Source organism: Dromaius novaehollandiae, chromosome 2, assembly GCF_036370855.1.
Source record: "Dromaius novaehollandiae isolate bDroNov1 chromosome 2, bDroNov1.hap1, whole genome shotgun sequence".
NCBI lineage: Eukaryota > Metazoa > Chordata > Aves > Casuariiformes > Dromaiidae > Dromaius > Dromaius novaehollandiae.
This window is the reverse complement of record NC_088099.1, coordinates 28328218-28347881: the sequence shown is the minus strand read 5'-3', so window position 1 is coordinate 28347881 and position 19664 is coordinate 28328218. Positions and strand designations below refer to the sequence as shown.

The following is a 19664-nucleotide window of genomic DNA, read 5'->3' as shown; positions in this document are numbered from 1 at the left end:
CATATACTGCTCTTTATAAGAGAAACTGTGAAACTGCTCAGGTACTTGTTCTCTTTTGGGGCCTTGAAAGATTCTATGAAGCACCATATTGAGGTCCTATTTTTAGTATAAGTCAGGTGCTCTTTTCCTTGATTTTGGAAACAAAACTCTGCTTCTTATTTATTTGGAGGTACTTTCCAGTAAAAGACATTCAGGTGGCAAAAAAGTTACCAGGACAGTTCTAAACAATGTGACTTACATGCTTAGAGCAGTAGAAAATAGTATCTCTGGAACAGATAGCACACCAGACAAGTATAATTATTTTACTATAAAACATGACCTTTACAAATTGTTGTATATCTAAAAAAGAGTGCCCCCATGGTTATGTAACTTATTACACAATACAGACCCCCCCCCCAAAAAAAACTATAATTGATTCAGTTATTAGATTGATATATTGCCCGATATCCTCCCCCTTACCTATTGCATAGGAAATAAAAATGGCAAAGCAGCTAAGGGAACTATAGTTAGCAATCTCTCAGACTTCGATTCTGTCTTCTGACAGATATTGAAAATACTACTGCCATGACGCTGTGAGACCAGTCAGCTCCTACACAAATGCTCATATGGCTTAGTAGTAAAAGTGTCACCTAGTGATTAGCATGAACTGAAAAAATTATCTTGCTGAGTAATTAACATAGTCTAGGCAATTAGCATAGGCTAAGTTTACAGGCAGAAATAGCTATATGGATAAGGGAAGAGGCACAGAAAAAAAATAACTAGAGAAAAAGAACAATCTTAGAAGCAAAATGATTGTGTCTGATGCCAAACAAGAAACCCAAGAGAACCAAATAAAAATTTAAATTTAGATCTTCTGCATTCCAATTGCATTACTGACAGCAAAACTAGGCATCACACCAGCATGAAAGGAAGGTTTGGGGCAAAGAATCTGTACCCCAGACACCTAACTCTTACATGTCCACAGCGAAACACAGACACAGTGCTGCTTGAGCTGCAGACTGGGTTGAGGCAATCATCCTGTCAAATGCTTCAAGGTGTGGTCATGGTAGAGGGGAAGCTGCAGGGTTACTACCTCTCTGTGCTTGGCACAGCACAGGCTCTAGGCCTCATGACAGGACACAGCCACACACAGCCCTTCCATTCCCCAAGCAAATGCCTCCAACCTTACTCTATGCAGGTATAACTTTTTTCCAAGTTACTTGATTGCATAACTGGATCTTGGACCATAAGCTGCTGCTGTTGTTGTTGTAGTCGTTGCCTAAGATACCCATTCAACTTGTCTAGCACTCAACTGCCATAATTTTTTGTGAATTCACACTTATTTTGTCATCTTTTTAGCGCAGAGAAATAGTTTGGAAGAGAGAAAATTATCAGCAAAGAGGAGGTTCTCTCATGCCAGAAAAGACTGCAGTATAAATACCTATGCTGGCAAAAGCGAATAAATAATTCACTAAGATGCCTTAAAATAAGAAATAAAGAAGACAAACCAGCTGTCAAGTACCAGCTTTTAATCCCTGAACATTCTAACAAGTTTTTATTAAAAAGGCAACAGACAAAACCAACCATATCCTGAAAACTACAAACCCTTCTTTACCTCTCTTAATGTCATCCAGCTGAGGCTCAGGCGAAGGGTTATCCTTCAAAGGAGAAGTTTTAGGTCCAACTGCTGGCTTCGTTGGGGCTCTGAACTGTGATGGAGGCTGAGAGGCTCGGGCAGACTGTTGTTCTATTCGGGCCTGGATCTTACTGCTGCCCTCTGCTCTAAAACAACACACCAAAGACACTCATTGGCACTATGCAGCTGTGTTACTTTTTTTCAGTATATTTGTATTAATGCATTATCTGTAACTTCCTTTTGAAGAACACTGTTTTGTAAAGCTGCACAGTGAATTACAACCTTTAAACATGCACAGGCCAAACACTGTTCTCTTTCTATATGCAACACCACTGTTTTCAAGAGCAAATGTGTATATAAAACTGCACTCTAACATCTTTACAAAGTGTATTTTAAAAAACAGATGTGTTTCAGTGATATATTCTCTACTGGCAGAGCAACAAAGGCTTTAATTTAACAATTTAAATTTGTATTTAAAAAAAAGTGTTAGCAACCACAGAAATTTAAAGTCTGACTACAGTATAAGAAAATTCACTCATAACAAAATCCTGCTTAGAACAATCACAGCAAAAGAAAGAATTTTCTCACTTGTAACCAAACCCTCTCCAACTGAACTCTCTTTCAGGTCAACCTGACTAAAGCAACCATGGTGTTACTGCTAAATACAGCAAACAAGCACCTATTCATGTTTTTTCACTCATTTGCTACTGTCCCTTAAAACACAGTTTAAAATCTTTCCTTAGCAGGAAGAAGACTATGCCTAGGTGCTCAGTGCAAATAAGATATCTCTTCATTTTTCCGAATCAATACATTGCTAAATTCTAGAACAGTGAATACCCTGGCAGAGAAAAACAAACAAATAAACGTACAAACATTTTACTCAGGTTCTCTAAGGTACATCATAACCAGGATAAAGCATGTGGTATACTTATCACGTATCATGAAAGCCTTTGAGATATGTCTCTGTAGTGTAGTACAGAAACAGCTTACTCAAGTATTCGGTCTAAGCTTTGGTCCTAGTAGGATCCCAACTCAGCAACATGACATTTTGTGCCCTTGAGCAGATCCCACTGAGAAACGAGTTAAACTAGCCCATGTGGAACTTCCTGGGACTTCACCTAAACCACCTCCAGTACCTGATCTAATGTGTTTAGAGCTAACTCAAGTATCTCTGCATGCGATGCGATGCAGCACAACTTCAAATATTGAGCACAGAACCACCTCTTCATTCGTTACTGAAATGCAGCTATTAGACACCACATTAATACAGTGTACATAGTTGTTTACAACAGAAGCAGTCTATTTGGGAATACACTCACTAGATCATGTGAAAGGTAAAAACAGAAGATTGTTCAGAACTAAAGATTTTAAGTAGAAAAAGCACATTTACTCCCCTCTGAATGTTATCAGGGCATTAACACTAAAAATTCTTCCTCCACAGGATGTAAACAGGTCTTTAAAGACCAAAGTAGTAATAAAAAGATTGCACTTCTGATCTAGAAAACTGAATGACTTCCCAAATCACAGTTCCTCACAACAGAGGCCCCCATTTTTTTTTTCCTTGCCCACCTCTGCTTAAGAAAACTGGAAATATTTAACACTTCACTAGACCCAAAACTCACTGCATCCAAACGCAAAACATGACTCAAGCCCTTCTGCACTTCTTTGCTCCTCTCTGACTTTTGCTTCACCTGGCCAAAATCCAGCCGAATATAAATTGCTGGGGCTTCAAATCTCAACTCTAATGCACTCATATCCACTGGACAAGATGCCTTGCCTTTGAATGCTATGCGGATGAGTTTTCACATCACTAACTCAGAGAAGTTACAGCCCATTTACTTTGAACTCAACCTGTTCTTTGGAAAACTTCCAGCCAAGTGCTGATGAGCTGTAACCCACATATCTATATAGCTTTAGTAGCTAAAAGTTCTACACCGCAATAAAATACTTCTCTTTTTTTAAAAATGTATCACATCTGTAAAAGTATTTAAGAGCATCTTTTGCGTGAGGCATCTGAATAACTGCTTTATCATTGGATCTCAAGAACTGATGAGTCCAGTGGTGTTGAAAGAATGTGATTCAGAGAATTCAGGTACTTGCAGATCAGCAAGAGTACTAAAAATGTTTCAACTGCATACTTTGTAGGGTGGAATTTGTGAAGTATGAGTATTGGGTCAGAGAGGATTCCTGGCCTCAGCGATTTGTCTAGGCAAAGCCTTACAACCATTATTTCTTCAGCCCCCCCGCCCAAGTATGGAGTCTTTGGACTTTTGCTCCACTTTATATATCATCCATCCAAAGCAGGGATGAGTGTTTTTCTCCTTAACAGTATGTTATTAAAGCTTCATGACTCCCACAGGAAGCTGTAGGGAACGAACCTGGGAAGTGCAACAATCAGGCTAACATTTCCATCTTCTTCAACTAACTAGAGATTCCTGAAAAACATCCATCTTTTAACCAGCTTCCAAAGCTCCAAATCATCAGAAATGTTTCATTGCAAACTATAATTATGTCCTTTCAGCAGTGGAGAATTTGGATTCACACCTTCAACAGCTATTTGCATTTTTAGGCAAGATAATTGGCCCATAAGATTTAGTAATTAAACATTACTACAAAATAAAAGAAAATTGAGCTCAGGTTCAAATGACAGTCTGAATAGAAAACTTCAGCAAGAATTCATGCTATTAATTCAGTCCTGTCCCCAGCTTTACCTTGTTTTCTTCACTTGAATGCTGCTACTGAGTTTTTCCAGTACATACTCCCCAGTGTCATGATTGATAATAAGCACGCAGTCCTTCTGGTATGGCCTTTTATTTCCTTTAAACACAGTCATTGGTGGAGTTGAACCCTGCCATCAAAGAAAGAGCGCACATTTGTTTGGTTATATGCCCTACCTGAATCATTTATAAACACTAAGTCAAATGAATATATATTGTTCTGACCTAGGGACTAAGACATTAATGTTCAGTTCCTACAGAAAATGTTCATTCATGAAAAGGGAAAAATACAGTTATATGCAGCAGACCAGATGTTTCCTCACAGTATTATTGTGCCTTTCATCATTTTAAGTGTCTCTGCAGTGACAAAATATCCTTTCTTTACTTGCCATTATTTACAGTCCTCCTTCCCAAAATGGTAACTTGATGGTCATTTGAATAGCTACCTGTGACAAATGTCAGGAATTTTTTTGTCATTTCTGCTCTGGAAATCTTGGGCTTGGACAAGAAATAAAATTCTAATTATTCATGTAGCAGAACTGTCATCTGAAGAAGCGTGCGGTCAATTGACACAATATTTAAACTGCTTTTATTTAACATACCAAATTAAAAAAAGGAATACTTTTATACTAGATTATAAGCAACTGTCACACACTGTGTAAGAACAACTACCTTCTTCAAAGTCAGATTAGCATGCGGATGCTGAGCAATTACAATTAAATGTATTCTCAAAAGCAAATGGGGGTATTTTGACTCCTTCCGGAAAGTCCCCAAGTCCACATAATGCCGCATAGAGCCATAGAAATCTAATGGCTTATAGACTGAGAAGCAATAAAAGCAAATTCATGTGGTGTTGCACACGGACAAACACTGCTGAGACTGTACTCATCCATACTGCATCCACGCACAAGCTGGCCCATACAGTGGTTTTGGGGTAGAGGAGGTAGAATCAGTTATGGTCTATCTGCACACAGTGTGGACCTGGCCACATCAAAGAAAGACATGTCTACTCAAAGGGCACATACACAAGTGTATTCTCAGCTGTGAAACCTACTCAGATTTCATATGTATATATAAGAGAAATTAAAAAAAATAGTTTATTCATGCACCTTGGCACATGTTGGACAGCAATCAAAACCAAGGCCAAGAGGGAAAAAAACCCACACACTTCCACATTTTACTCTAAATAGCAGAGTGAACAATTAAATTTTAAACACTCAGAATGAAAACCCTAATATCAATATTGCTAATAAATAAAACATGTTTGAATCTAAAACGGGTCTGGAACGATAAGAGTAAAATAAATCAGAATTCCTCACAAAGATATGGTAAGAGTACAGTTCGGAAAAGATCATAGTCTCACGACAGTCAAATCTTCAAAGACATTTTATATTTTTAACATTCCTACATTTACGTGAAGAAAATAACATTTAAGAGGATAAAAAGTAAGCTGAAAGTCAAAGCCAGCTCACTGCTGACAGATAAGTCAGGAAGCATAAAGCACAAATACAAAGAGAACTGATAAAAGTTTGTAGTCTATTATTTTGCTACCCAGAAACCTCCTAACTCAGAAAAGTCTGTATTTTGGGCTAAAAAATTAGCAGAAATGGAAGCCCTATTTAAGCAAATTAACAGTCCCATCCTTCTACTTAAAATCAAACATTTATATGTTTTGAGGTTAGTGCCTAAATAACACTGGCTTACAGATCCTGCTGATAACAGAAAAAGAAGGTAAGCGAAAGAGGTGGCATTTAACCAGATTTGTTTAAGAGTGAGGGTTGTTTTTTTTTTTTTTTTAATCAAGCAAAGATTCTTCACTTCTCCAACTCAGACTAACTATCAAACATCAGAGCCACTAAATCCACAAGTAGAAATAGTACTTCAAGTTATACAAGCAGCAATGGACACCAGAAAATTCTGCTGAACAAATCATCAGAGATATTTCAGGGATCAGGCAATTTCAAAAAAACAAGTTGGAATCTGAATCCTACCCAGTTTTTGGGCAACTGAGAAGCAAAACAGGATCCAAGAAATTCTGTAAACCTTGTAAGGATGAAATGATCTCAAAATTTCTCAGAATGTTTTCCAGCTAACTCTACTGAACTTAGGCAACACTGCCTTGGAAAAAACATACACACAGTGGCTGCATTTTGTGCAGTTAGCTGCATAACCCTCCAGAGCATACTAGAAGCTGAAAGCTGTTCATGCTTATGGGAAGACAATCAAATTAAACCAATCAGTACAGAGATTTGGAAAGGGATGTTACAAGCAATTTTGTTCAATACAAAAGATAAAGAAACAACACAGTTGCTAGTCAAAGATGAACGCCACTGCTATTAATCATATTATTTTCTGTTATATTTAACACTACTACAGTCAACATTTCTATAGACAAAAAGCAACTATGCAACATCCTGCAGCACTGAAGGTGACCAATGCCATATAAAAAAGGGTGAGGGGAGCAGGTAAACCCTCATTGGTGAGAATTATCACATTATCTAGCAATTAAAAATACCAACACAGTAGAATAAACAATACCAAAAGGATCTGACACACGGCTTGTAAAGTGACTGCTGCCCCCTCCACAAACACCAAACCCATCTATGTCTGAATTCTGGTTTATTGGCTTGACACACAACACTAGCTTCAGCTAAAAAACAAATCCAGTTCCAGAATGCAAGCACTTTCTTTTGTTTTCGTAAGGAAATCACTGATCCTTCAATTACAAAACAGCTGCATCTATGAACAGTTTGATCATTTGTTTTATTGCTGTTTGATCATCATCCTCACACAGTAGACCTTTACAGCATAATTTGAGGAGGAAGTGGACAGACACTTCATTGCCACTAGCTAGAAAACCCTTTCTAGCTTCCACTGATAAACCTAAAGGCAGGGAACAATCTATGCTATTTGAACATGCTTTAGCAGACTTAAAGGCCTACCTGTGGGTTTTGAATATCAAATTTTGACTCAACTCAAAACTACTCTGCCTTTCTTTCTTAAACCACAGCACTAAAAACTAATGAAAACTAGGTACAAGCTCACAGCTAATAGTATTCTTCTTGTTTATCAAGGAATAATAGAAAGGAAGGAATCAAATGCAAAGAACAGACTGGAACCTCACAAATATAATCCTTTACAAAGTCTCAATTGGCCTTTCCTAAGGTAACACATTACAGTTCTGGCAACTCAAATATTGAATCCACTTGTTTTAACAAAGATGAAAGTGAAAGTAACATTTACAGTAGATTGTACCTACACAGCAACTACTTGTAAATTTGTTGGAGAGTAAACAGGGAAACATACAACATACTTACTGGAATATGTGGCAAGGTGATGGTTACTTCATCTCCTTTACCAACCTGGAGCTCCCCTTCACAAGATGTATCGATCGACGCTGGTTTAAAGTCATCTAAAGAGGAAAATAATTTGGATTATATTCATACGTGAAACTGTTTCTTAGAGCCTCCATAATTCACCCTCCCCTGTAAAAAGTCACTCCACATTTACTGTGATTATAGGGGACATTAAAACACATGCTAGTGTTTGCAGCAGGGGTAGAATAACTTACCAGCGCAAAGTGTCTGTGCTCAGAGCCCCAGTCTCATGATGACATCAGATTCTAAATTTACTTTTTAAAATGAAACTAAGTTTCTAGACCTTTGTGTTTGAAAGACCAAAAGCAGACTTCTCCCTCCCAAGGCAGTACAGCGATGCTTGATTTTGCAGACAAGTGTAACACCACTCCATGCATCTCAAAAGGGTATTACCAGCAGGCCCCAGTGCTCTGTATGGGTCTTGCCAATTCCAAACCAGAGGACACCTTTGTCTGTGACAAAGACTAACTTAGTGAGACCACCCCAGTCAGCCTCACTGATATTTCTGACTATACAACAGCCTTTCTGCCTCCACACCTTTGCCTTAGGGGTACAGTAACTCTCAGACCCCATCTGTGAGGAAAAAGAGGTGCTGGTGTTAATTAACCAGGCTCTGTGCTAGGCCAAAGCCACCATGGATAGAGAGCACAGAGAGCACAACTAAGGCAAGACACTGTGATAGCTTTAAGCTGCCCCTAGTTTAAAGTGGTTTTGCTGGCTTGTATAGAGTGCTCTGTCCTCCAAGCAAGACACTTTTGTTTAGTGTATTTAGTTGAATTAAGAACATTTTAACTTCAAAGTATTTTCCCCTCAATTACTCTGTTGTGCTGATGAGCCATAAAAAAACAGAACGAGTGACCAGAACACATAACATTCTGACAGAGGATTTAGACAAAGTGAAATAATATCAGACAGATATGGATATAGGATTGCTTTTTTTAAAAAACAACCATCTATCCAATCCTAGCATCTCAGAATATGAAGGCTGTGAATGTAATTGCACCTCAAGAATTTTAATTATTGCATTAGTTAGGACATTAATAAAATGTAATTCCACTATGAAAAGCACATTTGCAGGAAAAAAACAGCTTTGTAATAAATTCTCATTAGGAGGACATTAATGTCTAATTGAGTTTTACTTTGACAGCACAACAAGCAAAATCAGGCACACTTCAGTTAATCCTCATGCCTTAACTGCCAGACCAAATCACATCCTTGGTTTTCATCTGAACAATCTATTTCTGGCTATTATTTCCCATTTACTTTATGTGCAAGCTTGCTAAATAAAACATAAGCTAGCTGTAGAAAGGCTAGTATCTTTGCCAAAAAGGGATCAAAAGTTTCAACAGCATAGTCACTAACTGAAAAGGAATGTATTACTAATATGCTTCTCTTAGTTATTCCAAGCAAATACTCAAACAATAAATTGTTTTCTTTTTGAAAGCTTAGTAGCTGTAAGTGCTTGCCTAATTTTTCCTGTAGATGAAGTGCATGTATGTCCACCTAAATGTAACTGCAGTCTTTTTTCCAAAAGTCAAGTATCTTTAAATGTGTTTTCCATGGATAATCTAGTCTTTTCAGTTCAGAATTTCATAAACATTACAGAAAACAAACAATGAGGTATTTTAAGGAGGAAGAGAGAAATTTAGCCTGCAAAATCCTCTTACTGTAGTTTGCATGAAGAGGATTAGAGGAACAATACGACGCACAGATCCCAGACTAATCATTTAAGGTCAACAGTTAGAAGAAAAAGTTATAATCAGGAAAGCAAAAGAGACCTCACTTGAAAGTCACTGACTGAAAAAACAGTACGCAGAAAGCTCTTTGAAAATAAAACTGCAGTTGGCTTTGCAACCACTTAAGAAATTGATTATCGAAGACCTTTCAATTCTAGAAGTCCAAAATATTTTCATCTGGACATGGCTTAGGTTTAATTCATATACTATCAGACAGCAACCTCACTCATTTGATGGTTGGGCTATTTTAAAACTTTTATTTATAAATGAAGATTTATTACTGAGCTAGTGCTAGATAAAACTGAGGGTATTATCAATAAACAGTTAAACAAACCAAGCATATGGTATGGTATTCTTTAGCATTGTGGGATTATGTAAATACAATAAAGAAGTGAACCACACAAAACTTAAGAGTTAATCTACCAGACACAGTTTACTATACAGCGAAGCTATTTCCCTAAAAACCCTGATCACCTGCTTGAATAGCAGCTCAGTCGAGAAAATTGTTCTTTCAAGACTCAGGTGAGTTCACTCAGGTGACTAACCTCACTGAAATTACTTACTCACAGTATATCAAAACAGGCCATGAAACCAGGCCTAGGATTATACATCATATAACAAAAAAATCCTGCTGTTAATAGTATAAATTCCCCACAATAATACAAAGATACTAAAATACAATTTCAGTATTATTCTCGTCTCCTGTTGCTGATTAACTACTAATTTTAAATCCTGATCTCATTTAGGGGATGAAAAAGCAATTTCTTGTCCACAGAATTCAAATACTGAGATATAGTGATCACCTCTTCAAAATAGTCTTCTACTATGATAAAAAATGTACCCAGTGCTAGAAAACTACAGCTGGAAAAGATGTTTGGTGTCTTAGAAAAACACGTTAAACCAAGTCTTCCAAAACAAAATTACTGCTTGAGACCTTGCCTCAGAATTTATCTTATGCTCTTCAGCATTACCACTTACTAGGCAATACTGTATGCGCTTGAACCATTTCTGCTTGTTTTCCTGCAAAATGACTTATTATAGATCTATAGAGTCAACACAGCTAGGGAAAAGGTTGCTGCGGTACATGTTGCCTCATCATGAAAATAACCAGTTAAATTCAAATCGGGGACGCTCTGGCTGCAGACAAGCTGCTCCTTTCCAGACATTCCTGTCTACAGAGAACAAGCCAGACCGGGGCCTGCGGTGACCTGTAACACCAGGGCCGTAAGAAAACAGGAAGCCTCCCCTCTGAGGAGGGGGCTGCTTCATGCTCTTGAACTGCTCACGGGCCCTTCATGAGCGACTCCAGAGCCTGCTCCTCCTCCGCAGCCTCCCTCCCGCACGCCTCCTCGCTACTAGTGCGTTCAGCCGAGGCCGTGGGCCACGCGGGAAGAGCCACCTCGCAGCACCACTGGTTTTAAACGCTGCCAGGGCAGCCCCGCGCGGCTCTCCCTGCCCTTCTCCTCCCACCCCGCTGCTCGGGCTGCGGCCACAGAGCCGGAGGGAGAAAACACCGCGGGGGGGGAGATGGGCCTGAGGGGGGTGCTGGGGGGGGCGGACACCGGGGAAGGCAGGCGATAGGTGCCGAGGGGGGTGGTGAGGGGAGGTGGGCGCCGAGGGAGGTGATGAGGGGAGGCAAGTGCGGGGGGTAGGTCACTGAGGGAAGATGGGTGCTGAGGGCAGGACTGGGGAAGGGAGGATACAGGCACGGGGGGGGGGGGGGTGATGGACTCTGAGGGAGGCACCAGGGAGAGGGAAGAGAGAGATGGGGGGCAGCAAGGGCAGGACCAGGCGCTGAGGAAGGGGGGGGGAAGGAGGGAGATGGGCCCTTGGGGGGGGCAGCAATGGCGGGGAGACGCGGGAGGAGCGAGGGCCGGGGCGGCAGGAGAGGGGGCGCGGGGCGCTCACAGCGGATGGTGTGGAAGGAGGCCTTGGGCCGGCGCTCGAAGCTCTCGCCCAGCTGCAGCGGGTGCTCCTCCTTGTCCAGCAGTGGGTTCGCCGCGCCGTTCATGGCCCCGCCGCCGTCGCCTGCGCGGCCGCTCCCTTCCCCTCCTCCGCCCGCTGCGCGCGCGGCCACCCCGCGCCCTTCCGGGGGCCGAGTGCAGCCGGGAAACCGCTCCGGGGCTCGCGGCGGCTCCCGCCCCGCCGCGCCGCGCCGTCCACCGCAGGGCGCAGGTGGGAGCCGCCGCGGGCACGGAGGGGCCCCGGGCGGGTCTGGCCGCCCCGGGGCGGGGGGCGCTGCGCGGCGCTAACGGCTGCCGGCGGGCGGGGGGGGCGCGCGGCGGCGGCCTGTCCTGTAGAAACGCCTGAACACGGGCCTGAGCCCGCGGTTATCGCCGTGTTAGCTGGTGTTTTCCAGATGTAAAGGGGGCGATTTAAACTGTTAATTCCCCCCCACACACAGCTTGTCCTATCAAAAAAAATGTATACATGACTTCCCCCTTGTAGTGTGCCTGGCACATAGTTTGCCGATTTTTGCTTTTTGCTGATTAGTCTTTTTTTCTGAGGATATACCTTTCTCTCTATGCATATAATATAAAAATTCAAGATACTATATATTTTGAGGATATGCCTATATCTTTGGGAGATTTTTCTTCGCCAAGGGAGCCTCTTCATGTAACCTTTTCCGCCCTTCCCAGAGGAAAGGAGCATGTGGGCTGACTCCTGTAAAGCGGGACAAAATGTGGACAATTCTGCATTTCGTACCATTCACGCGTTTGGGTTTTACGTTTGCATTTGCAGCATTACGTTTATGCTCTGTAAGATAAAGTAGCTAAATGAAGTAGTACTTTTTTTTTTTTTTTTTTTTTTGCTGTAGGGTAGATTTCTTTCCCCGTTTTTGGGAAGCGGCACTAATGTGCGCTGATGGATGTCAGTGGCACATTTTGCCTGCCAGGAGTTTCAGGGAAGCTGTTGGGTCATGCATGATTTAATTCACATATGCCCTTTTTAAGGGTCTGGGTGTTTGTGGCAAGGCAGAGGTCAGAGCTAGTTTAACACTAGGGAGATGATTTTGATCCTTTCCTGGCCTCTGTCGAACTGTTTTATTTCCTCATTGTTGTTAACTTCTGAAGAAAACGTACTCATGATTGTTCAAACTGCTGTGAATCTCCAGCAAGAGGCAGTGGAAGGAGTGCGAGCACAGGAAAAATGCTAAGATGAATATGGCTTGATTTATGAAATGGGACTCTTGGAAAGATGTGCCACCTGCTTTTCAGCTGTGAGTTTTCAGAGGTGTTACTCACTGGAGTTACAAAATGGGCGTTTTCCTTTCCTAGTCAGTTTTAGTGAAAGTAAACTTAGAGCTGCTGCATCTGTCTCTGGCTGGGTAGTTTTTTGAGATGCGTGTGGAAGACCGGCAGAATTTGTCCACTGTGCTCTCTAACTTTGAGATCAGTGTAATGTTTTATCCAATGGTTGGCTTTGATGGAGGATTTCTGAAAATAAGAGAAGGAAGTCTGGTGGTTTTGCAGTGTATTGTGTAAGACAGATCACAGTAAAACCTCAAAAAGTGCACATAGTAACTCTTTTTTTTTGGTGCTTCTAGATCCTTGGTTATTTACCTAAATTAAGTGATGGAAACGTATGCTAAAAACAACCCACTGTTACGTCTTTGGTATTCATGTCTCTGTGAAAAACTCTAGGATGTCTCACGAAAACACATCAACCGATTGCTTAAATTTAATAACTACATCTACTGAAGATGATGCCCTCCAAAAAAAAGGCCGTAGTGCAAGGATCCTTAGCCCAGAAGAAGCCGAGAGGCTGGCAAAAGATAAGGTTTTAGTGACTGATTTCAAACAACTGAAACTGGAGGAAGAGGCACAGAAGAACTGGGATCTATTTTACAAAAGAAACAGCACCAACTTCTTCAAAGACAGACACTGGACAACCAGAGAGTTTCAAGAATTAAAAGCATGTCGGGAGGTGAGCTGTATACACCTTATCTATAAGTAAAGAGATGTGATTCATTGTTTTCAAATGATTTAATAACATTTCTGACAAAGCCATAAAGGTGAGAGTTCTCACATTTTAAGTGTGCAATACCTTGTGTAGCATAGTCTCTTTTAATGTCAGATACCTCATCGGAATCAGTTTAGTTTCAGTGTATAATTCTCACATGTTCTATACGGAGAATCAAATCCAGAATATTTATTTTGCATCCTGAATAGACAGCTTGTCTCTCTGTGATGTGACATGTTCAGATGCAAGTTGCAGCACTTAGAACACTGTTTTAAAGAAAGCATCCAGAATTACAGGCTAATTGCAAAATGTCCTTAAGGGGAATAGTCAGATGCATCTGTTGTTCGTTCTATCTGAATGAGACACAAGGCAGTGATGGTACAACAATCTGTTAATTAAGTGGGTGGATGACTAAAGAAATATTAAGAACTTCTAAAAAGATGTGTAGTTTTGCACAAATTGAAATTCCTGTTTTGTAGTGTCAGATTACTGACGGATGGGTAGTTAGATTGATTTTTGCTTCTAAAATGCTGATTGAACACTGTGTCTGCTTGTATTGTGAGCAAAACAAAAGTGATGGGCTGTATCTTGCATTTCTTCCTCCTCAGTTTGAAGATCAGAAGCTGACCATTCTAGAAGCAGGCTGTGGGGTTGGGAACTGCTTGTTTCCACTCCTAGAAGAGGATCTGAATATTTTTGCATACGCCTGTGATTTCTCTCCTAGAGCTGTTGAGTACGTGAAGGTTGGTGTGATATTCAGTACCTCTTTAAAATGTCTTTAGAAGCTTATGAATTTACAACTGACTGGAGTGATGGATGGACTTGCCTTTCTTTTTCAAGAAGAGTAAACTAGCATTTGTCAAAGAACAGAGATGGATCCATTTCACTGGAGCTTCCACTGAAAGAAGCTGAATCATTGTTCAAGACCTGATTTTTGAGCATCAAATTGTAGTAGCAGTATATGTATGTTACTTTACCTGAATGTTCCGTGAAGACTGTGGTTTTTTGGGAGGGAAGTTTGCCCTTGATGTTTGTGAGGTAGAGGGAGTCCCGAGGATAAACTTGAAAACAAGGATATGAAAGTTTATTGTTAAGAAAATTTGGAGACTGATCAGAAATAGGTATGTTTATACTTACTCACAGCTAAAGAGTGCTGGAATCCAAAGCGAGTCTTCCAGTAAGGCTAGTGGGGACACTGGACTTTAAAATACTCCTGGTTTGTTAAATTTATAATTGGAGGTAGATTTTTATCTATCTTTCATTTGAAAGCATTCTGTTATGGGACATTTATGGCTGAGAACCACAAGACGCATACTGTATATCTCATCCAGACAATGGGAAGAAATACATGAGTGGCTCACAAACAGCAGGTGACAGCAGCTCCCTGCGGTGCCACAGATGTACTGCCAGATGAGCTTGGGCTGAGTGTTTACACTTGTTTTTGGTCAACTTGGTGGTGTCTGCCTCCACAGCTCTTGCTGGACTTCCTTGTTTCCAGAACAAGGTTTTCTTTTACCCAGGAAAAAAAAAAGGACTAGAACTGCCAAGCTGCAGGTTGCTTGAACTGTTTACGAGCTGTTTGTTGCTTAAGAGCTGTGCTTTGATCACCTTGTAATAGAGAATTTCTATTAATAATACTTCTGTATTTTTAAAGAATAGAAGCAGCTGTAAAACAGAAATTATATGATATCTGAATTGTGTCTTAACACACGTTCCTTCTCAAATTCCTGAGAACAGACCATTTTTTTCACTATAATAGTGTCCAGCTAAGAATTTTGTATTGCATTAGTCACCTGTTGGAAGTTAATATTCTTTTGCCACTTGCTTTGTGTTGCTCTACTAATTAGTTTCACAAGTTTTTAACCTTTTTTTTAATAACAAATACTGCTAATTTTCAGTTAAAGCATATTCTTTTCATTTCCCTAGAAAAATTCCTTATACAGTACTGAAAGATGTAAAGTGTTCCAGTGTGATCTTACTAAAGATGATCTTACAGATAATATTCCAGCAGATTCTGTGGATGTTGTCACACTTATATTTGTGCTCTCTGCCATTCATCCTGACAAAATGCACCTTGTCTTGAAGAACATTTACAAGGTAGGCATGAATGGCTGATTTTACAACCTTTAGAGCACTTTTATTCTTTTTGGCGTGAAAGTACAATTTTATTCTGAAAAATAACCCTGCTTTTAAAGGTGTTCTTTAATTAACTCTATATTCCCTGGAAGTATTTAGCTAGCTTTTGGTATTGTGAGGGTTGTTTGGATTCTAGTGTAATGCATGTCATCAGCATAACAAAATGGTATCTTGGACCCATGAATTTGCTGCTGTTTGTATGCTACAAATAATATTTTCAGATTACGGAAATGCCTGTGTTTGTAAGATATGAATGAACGTGAATCAAAAGTGACTTCTAGACAACACAGTGACTTGCAATTAGAATTTTATTATTAAACACATTTGATCTGTGTGATTTAGAAATGGGGTGTTCACAGATACTAACATTAACCTAGTGATACTTGTCTTCCTGGGCTGCCTTTGTAGTTGATGGACAGATGCCCATCCAGAGGGTAGTTTAAACCACTTGAATTGTGGTTGTTCTGAATTTCACTGTCTGAGACGAGCCTGTCATATTGACTACAGAGGGACATAGTCAACATAACATTTTTTTTATATATTGTATGTGTGTATTTGGGTTTTTATATTATAGGATATACTGCTCACTTTATCATCAGTAGTTTGAAAAAAAGAATGTCAGATTTTAATATACCTCCAACAGTTTTCCAAAGTCAGGATTGGTTCTTAGCTCATGCACACAGAAAGGCTGATTACTGTTTTCTTTGTGGAGGTGCCTGGCTCATTTAACTCACTTGTAGGTTTCTGCACAAATTTACAAGTTGCGAATATTCCTTTTCTCCTCTAAAGAATACAGTTGGTATTCATGGAGGTAGGAGAGTTGCGTACATGAAATATCTAAAGTCAGCATGGCTAATGACTACATTTTCTAAATTTTATACTCTTCATAGATTGATTTCTTTACAGAAGAGCAACAAAAAATCTCAACCTGCAACCAATTTTCCTGGATTTGTTCCTTTTGTATTCTTATGTGTTAGGATACCTTGTCTTCATTATATGTATGTGTGCACGTATCGGTATATAGATATATGTGTGTGTGTGTATGTGTGTATATATATATAGATATGCCAAAATCCATTTACCTTACTAAAGTATGTGTATCTTATGTGACAGGTATTAAAACCAGGCAAGTGTGTCTTGTTCAGAGACTATGGGCTGTATGACCATGCAATGCTCAGGTTTAAATCTGGCAGCAAGCTTGGAGAAAACTTTTACGTTAGACAAGATGGGACAAGATCATATTTTTTCACCGAAGGTAAGACATATTGTAGATTGTTTTCTTTACTGTTGATCTTCTGTTTAAACTTGCTGCAGAAAATTGCTACCATGCCTGTAGAAATTTTGTTTTACATGGATGAACTGCTGAATCTTAGTGTATTTAATTTGCCGTCTTCTGGGAGTTTATTTATAAGACTGACAGGACTTTTAAGAGTTCTTGTTTAGAAGCTTCTTGTACGTGCCATTATGTGACAAGAGCAGTGATTTCTGAACTTCCTGTATTTCATTCAGATTAGCTGTCTAAAGGAAAAAGAATGCTTGGTAAGAGATTTGATCAGCTTCATCAAGTGACTAAGCAGTTACCTTGCCACCGTCCTCTTTTGCAAGGTTATTCCTGGTGTGCAAGATGGGGGTGTACTGATGAAGCCAATGACTTTTAAAGCAGAATCATGACTAGAGTGCTGAGAAGCACTTGTGCACAGATCCTGCTGAGAGAGCGCTGACTAGCTGCTATCGCTTTCTACTGTCTTTTTGTAAAGATGATGTGAAAAGCATTTCCATGCGATACAGTATTTGAATGGCTTTTCGTTCAGTGTTCAGAATGCTTTAGGAACGAAGATAATTGTTGCAGTTTACTGGTGGGAAAATCGAAGCACGGAGACATGAAGGAATTTGCTTAGATTCTCACAATGAATTGTGATTATAGCTCTTTTCTCCTAACTCCCAATTCCTCGCGCTAAACTTCAGTGAAATGTTACTTCCCTCTATCAATTAAAGGGCACTGTGTAATAAGAGCTCTGTGTTCGTTTCTGTGGGGCTTTTTGTTCTTACTCTAATGTAAAATATAGCTGCCGAGGAGAACAATTTGGAGCCAAGTAAATGTTATTCATATTTTATAACATAATGTACTACCTAATTGCTTCTAATACATGAAAAACATTAATCATGTCCAAGCTCTTTCTATTCTTCACACGTCAGTGATGAAATTAAGATAATGTAGTCTGTTCTATAGCTTCATTGAAGCATTTCTAGAACTATTATTTGTTGAGTGATTTTAGTTCTACTTAAACAGTTAGCTCTTACAAACAGAATGGCTGCGGAAGGGAAGAAGTAGGACGCTGGTGTTGCTGTGAAATTTTAAAATCCATTTTTGTTGCGTGTTAGAATTATTTCTGAATGAGAAATTTCTTGCTAGTGTAAATGTTTTATTTGGGAGAAGAATTGTAGTAGGAAGAGGGAAAAGAAAGGAAGAAGAGGAGAGAGAATTAGTCTTATTTTCCTGATGCCAGCAATTGTTTTGCCTTGGGCTGGTCTGTGACTGCCTCACGGACCACCTCTGCTCCTATTTTTAATCTATTATGCTTGGATTAATTTCAGTTGTTATCATATAAATATTGCTTAATGCTTGAGAACTCTTGTCACTAGAAGTATGACCTCCCATCATTCCTGCAGTTTGCTACTAGTGCTATTTTTTGTTTGTTTAGCAGGGGCACTACATCAGTATACCAAGTAATTGCTGAATGGGATGATTCAAATGATGCCTATCTATAGTATGTCTGGCCTCAGATGACAATACTGATCTTTTGCCATGGCAAAGAATGCCATGTAATGCCAAAGTAATTCCCACTGTTTGAAATAATCTTAAATTATGGAGGGATGCATATTTTTTAATTCTGTGTTATGAAGTATGTACAACTTCCTCATAATGAGATTTCAATAGATGCACAATCAAGTTCAGCGTACTCGTATTTCCTTGATGTGTACACCCCAGTGTACACGAATCCCACTGAGTTTACAATCTACGCATGTGGTTTCATGGCAAGCTTAAATGGATATAAGCCTGTACTACCACAAAATTGGGTGGTCTTTTCTCACCTACCCAACACACCTCCTGTTCTGTTGTTGGGGTGCCTATAATCACAGAATTGACCATTTCAGCGAGCTGATCCACCTGAATGTTGAAAAACAAGAGGCTTATCTTTTTTATCAGGTAGTATGAGTTTTGGGTGGCTTAAATTTACTGTGGAGTTACCACCTAAATAAATGAAACAAGGTGCAGGAAGGGAAGGGTAATGGCTTATAATTAACATGACAAGTCAATAGCATGGACAACCTCCTCTGCTTCTTAGATCACTGTGTTTGTGAGGCCCTTCTGTCTTCCATAAGAGAGATGTACTTTTAGTGAGATTTTTTTGTTTATAGGAAATACATTCAGTTTTGACATAGTGTAGCCTAGGTACCACCAGAGCAGCTTGAAATCTGAAAGCCTGTGTGATTTTTTTTTTCATACTCTTAACACACAATAACATATGCTTATGTAAATGCTCACTAGTGTTTTAAAAATAGCTTAAACGTAATCTTGCGTCTTTTCTCTTTTTACTCTCTTTCAGAGTTCTTGTCTCAGCTCTTTATGGCTGAGGGATATGAGCAAGTGGTCAATGAATACGTTCAGCGAGAAACTGTGAATAGGAAAGAAGGCTTGTGTGTTCCAAGAGTGTTTCTTCAAAGCAAATTTCGGAAGCCTTTCACTAAAACAGAAGTTCTTGCTGACTAGCAATAGCGCTGCTTGTTTAAAATGGAAGCTAGCATGTTGTTTTTCCTTGGCTATGCTCTTCTGTATTTGGTAAACCAGAAATGACTGCATCCAGTACCTCTTGTTGGTTTTCATCCTCAGATATGCCATATGAATGTTGATTCTAATTCAATTTTAAGATGGGTTAGTGAGGCGGGCAACTTGTTGAGCGTCTTCTGTATTCCTGTTTTTAAAGTAAATCCTGGACAGCATTGTTGGAGGATCAGGTAAGGCAGACTAAATATGGTTAATTTTAAGCACTGGTTTTTTACTTGTTACTGGCATAATTACTGTTATTTTCATTTTTATTAAAAACTCTTTTAAAATAAA

General features: G+C 39.7%; 2 protein-coding genes across 6 annotated transcripts in view; one reads left to right on the top strand and one right to left on the bottom strand.

Annotated features, from left to right (window-relative positions):
- EAF1 (ELL associated factor 1) overlaps nt 1-11487 on the bottom strand; it is a 20504-nt gene extending 9017 nt beyond the window's left edge. The window contains exons 1-4 of the mRNA XM_064506105.1: nt 11354-11487; nt 7650-7744; nt 4327-4463; nt 1595-1761 (exon numbers count right to left, since the gene is read on the bottom strand). Of these exons, the coding sequence (XP_064362175.1) occupies nt 1595-1761; nt 4327-4463; nt 7650-7744; nt 11354-11456 (502 nt within the window). The 5' untranslated portion in view covers nt 11457-11487. The remainder of the gene's footprint in view (nt 1-1594; nt 1762-4326; nt 4464-7649; nt 7745-11353) is intronic.
- Nucleotides 10608-19664, top strand: METTL6 (methyltransferase 6, tRNA N3-cytidine). 5 transcript variants are annotated; one of them, XM_064506103.1, is made up of 6 exons: nt 10608-10803; nt 12993-13372; nt 14017-14151; nt 15335-15505; nt 16658-16799; nt 19153-19664. In XM_064506103.1, exons 2-6 carry the CDS (start codon nt 13031-13033, stop codon nt 19314-19316), a joined length of 954 nt encoding a protein of 317 aa, XP_064362173.1. In that variant the 5' UTR covers nt 10608-10803; nt 12993-13030; the 3' UTR covers nt 19317-19664. The 5 variants fall into 5 exon arrangements, with proteins under 5 accessions (XP_064362173.1, XP_064362172.1, XP_064362171.1 ...); XM_064506102.1 differs by lacking the exon at nt 10608-10803 and adding an exon at nt 11048-11093; XM_064506101.1 differs by lacking the exon at nt 10608-10803 and adding an exon at nt 11496-11620.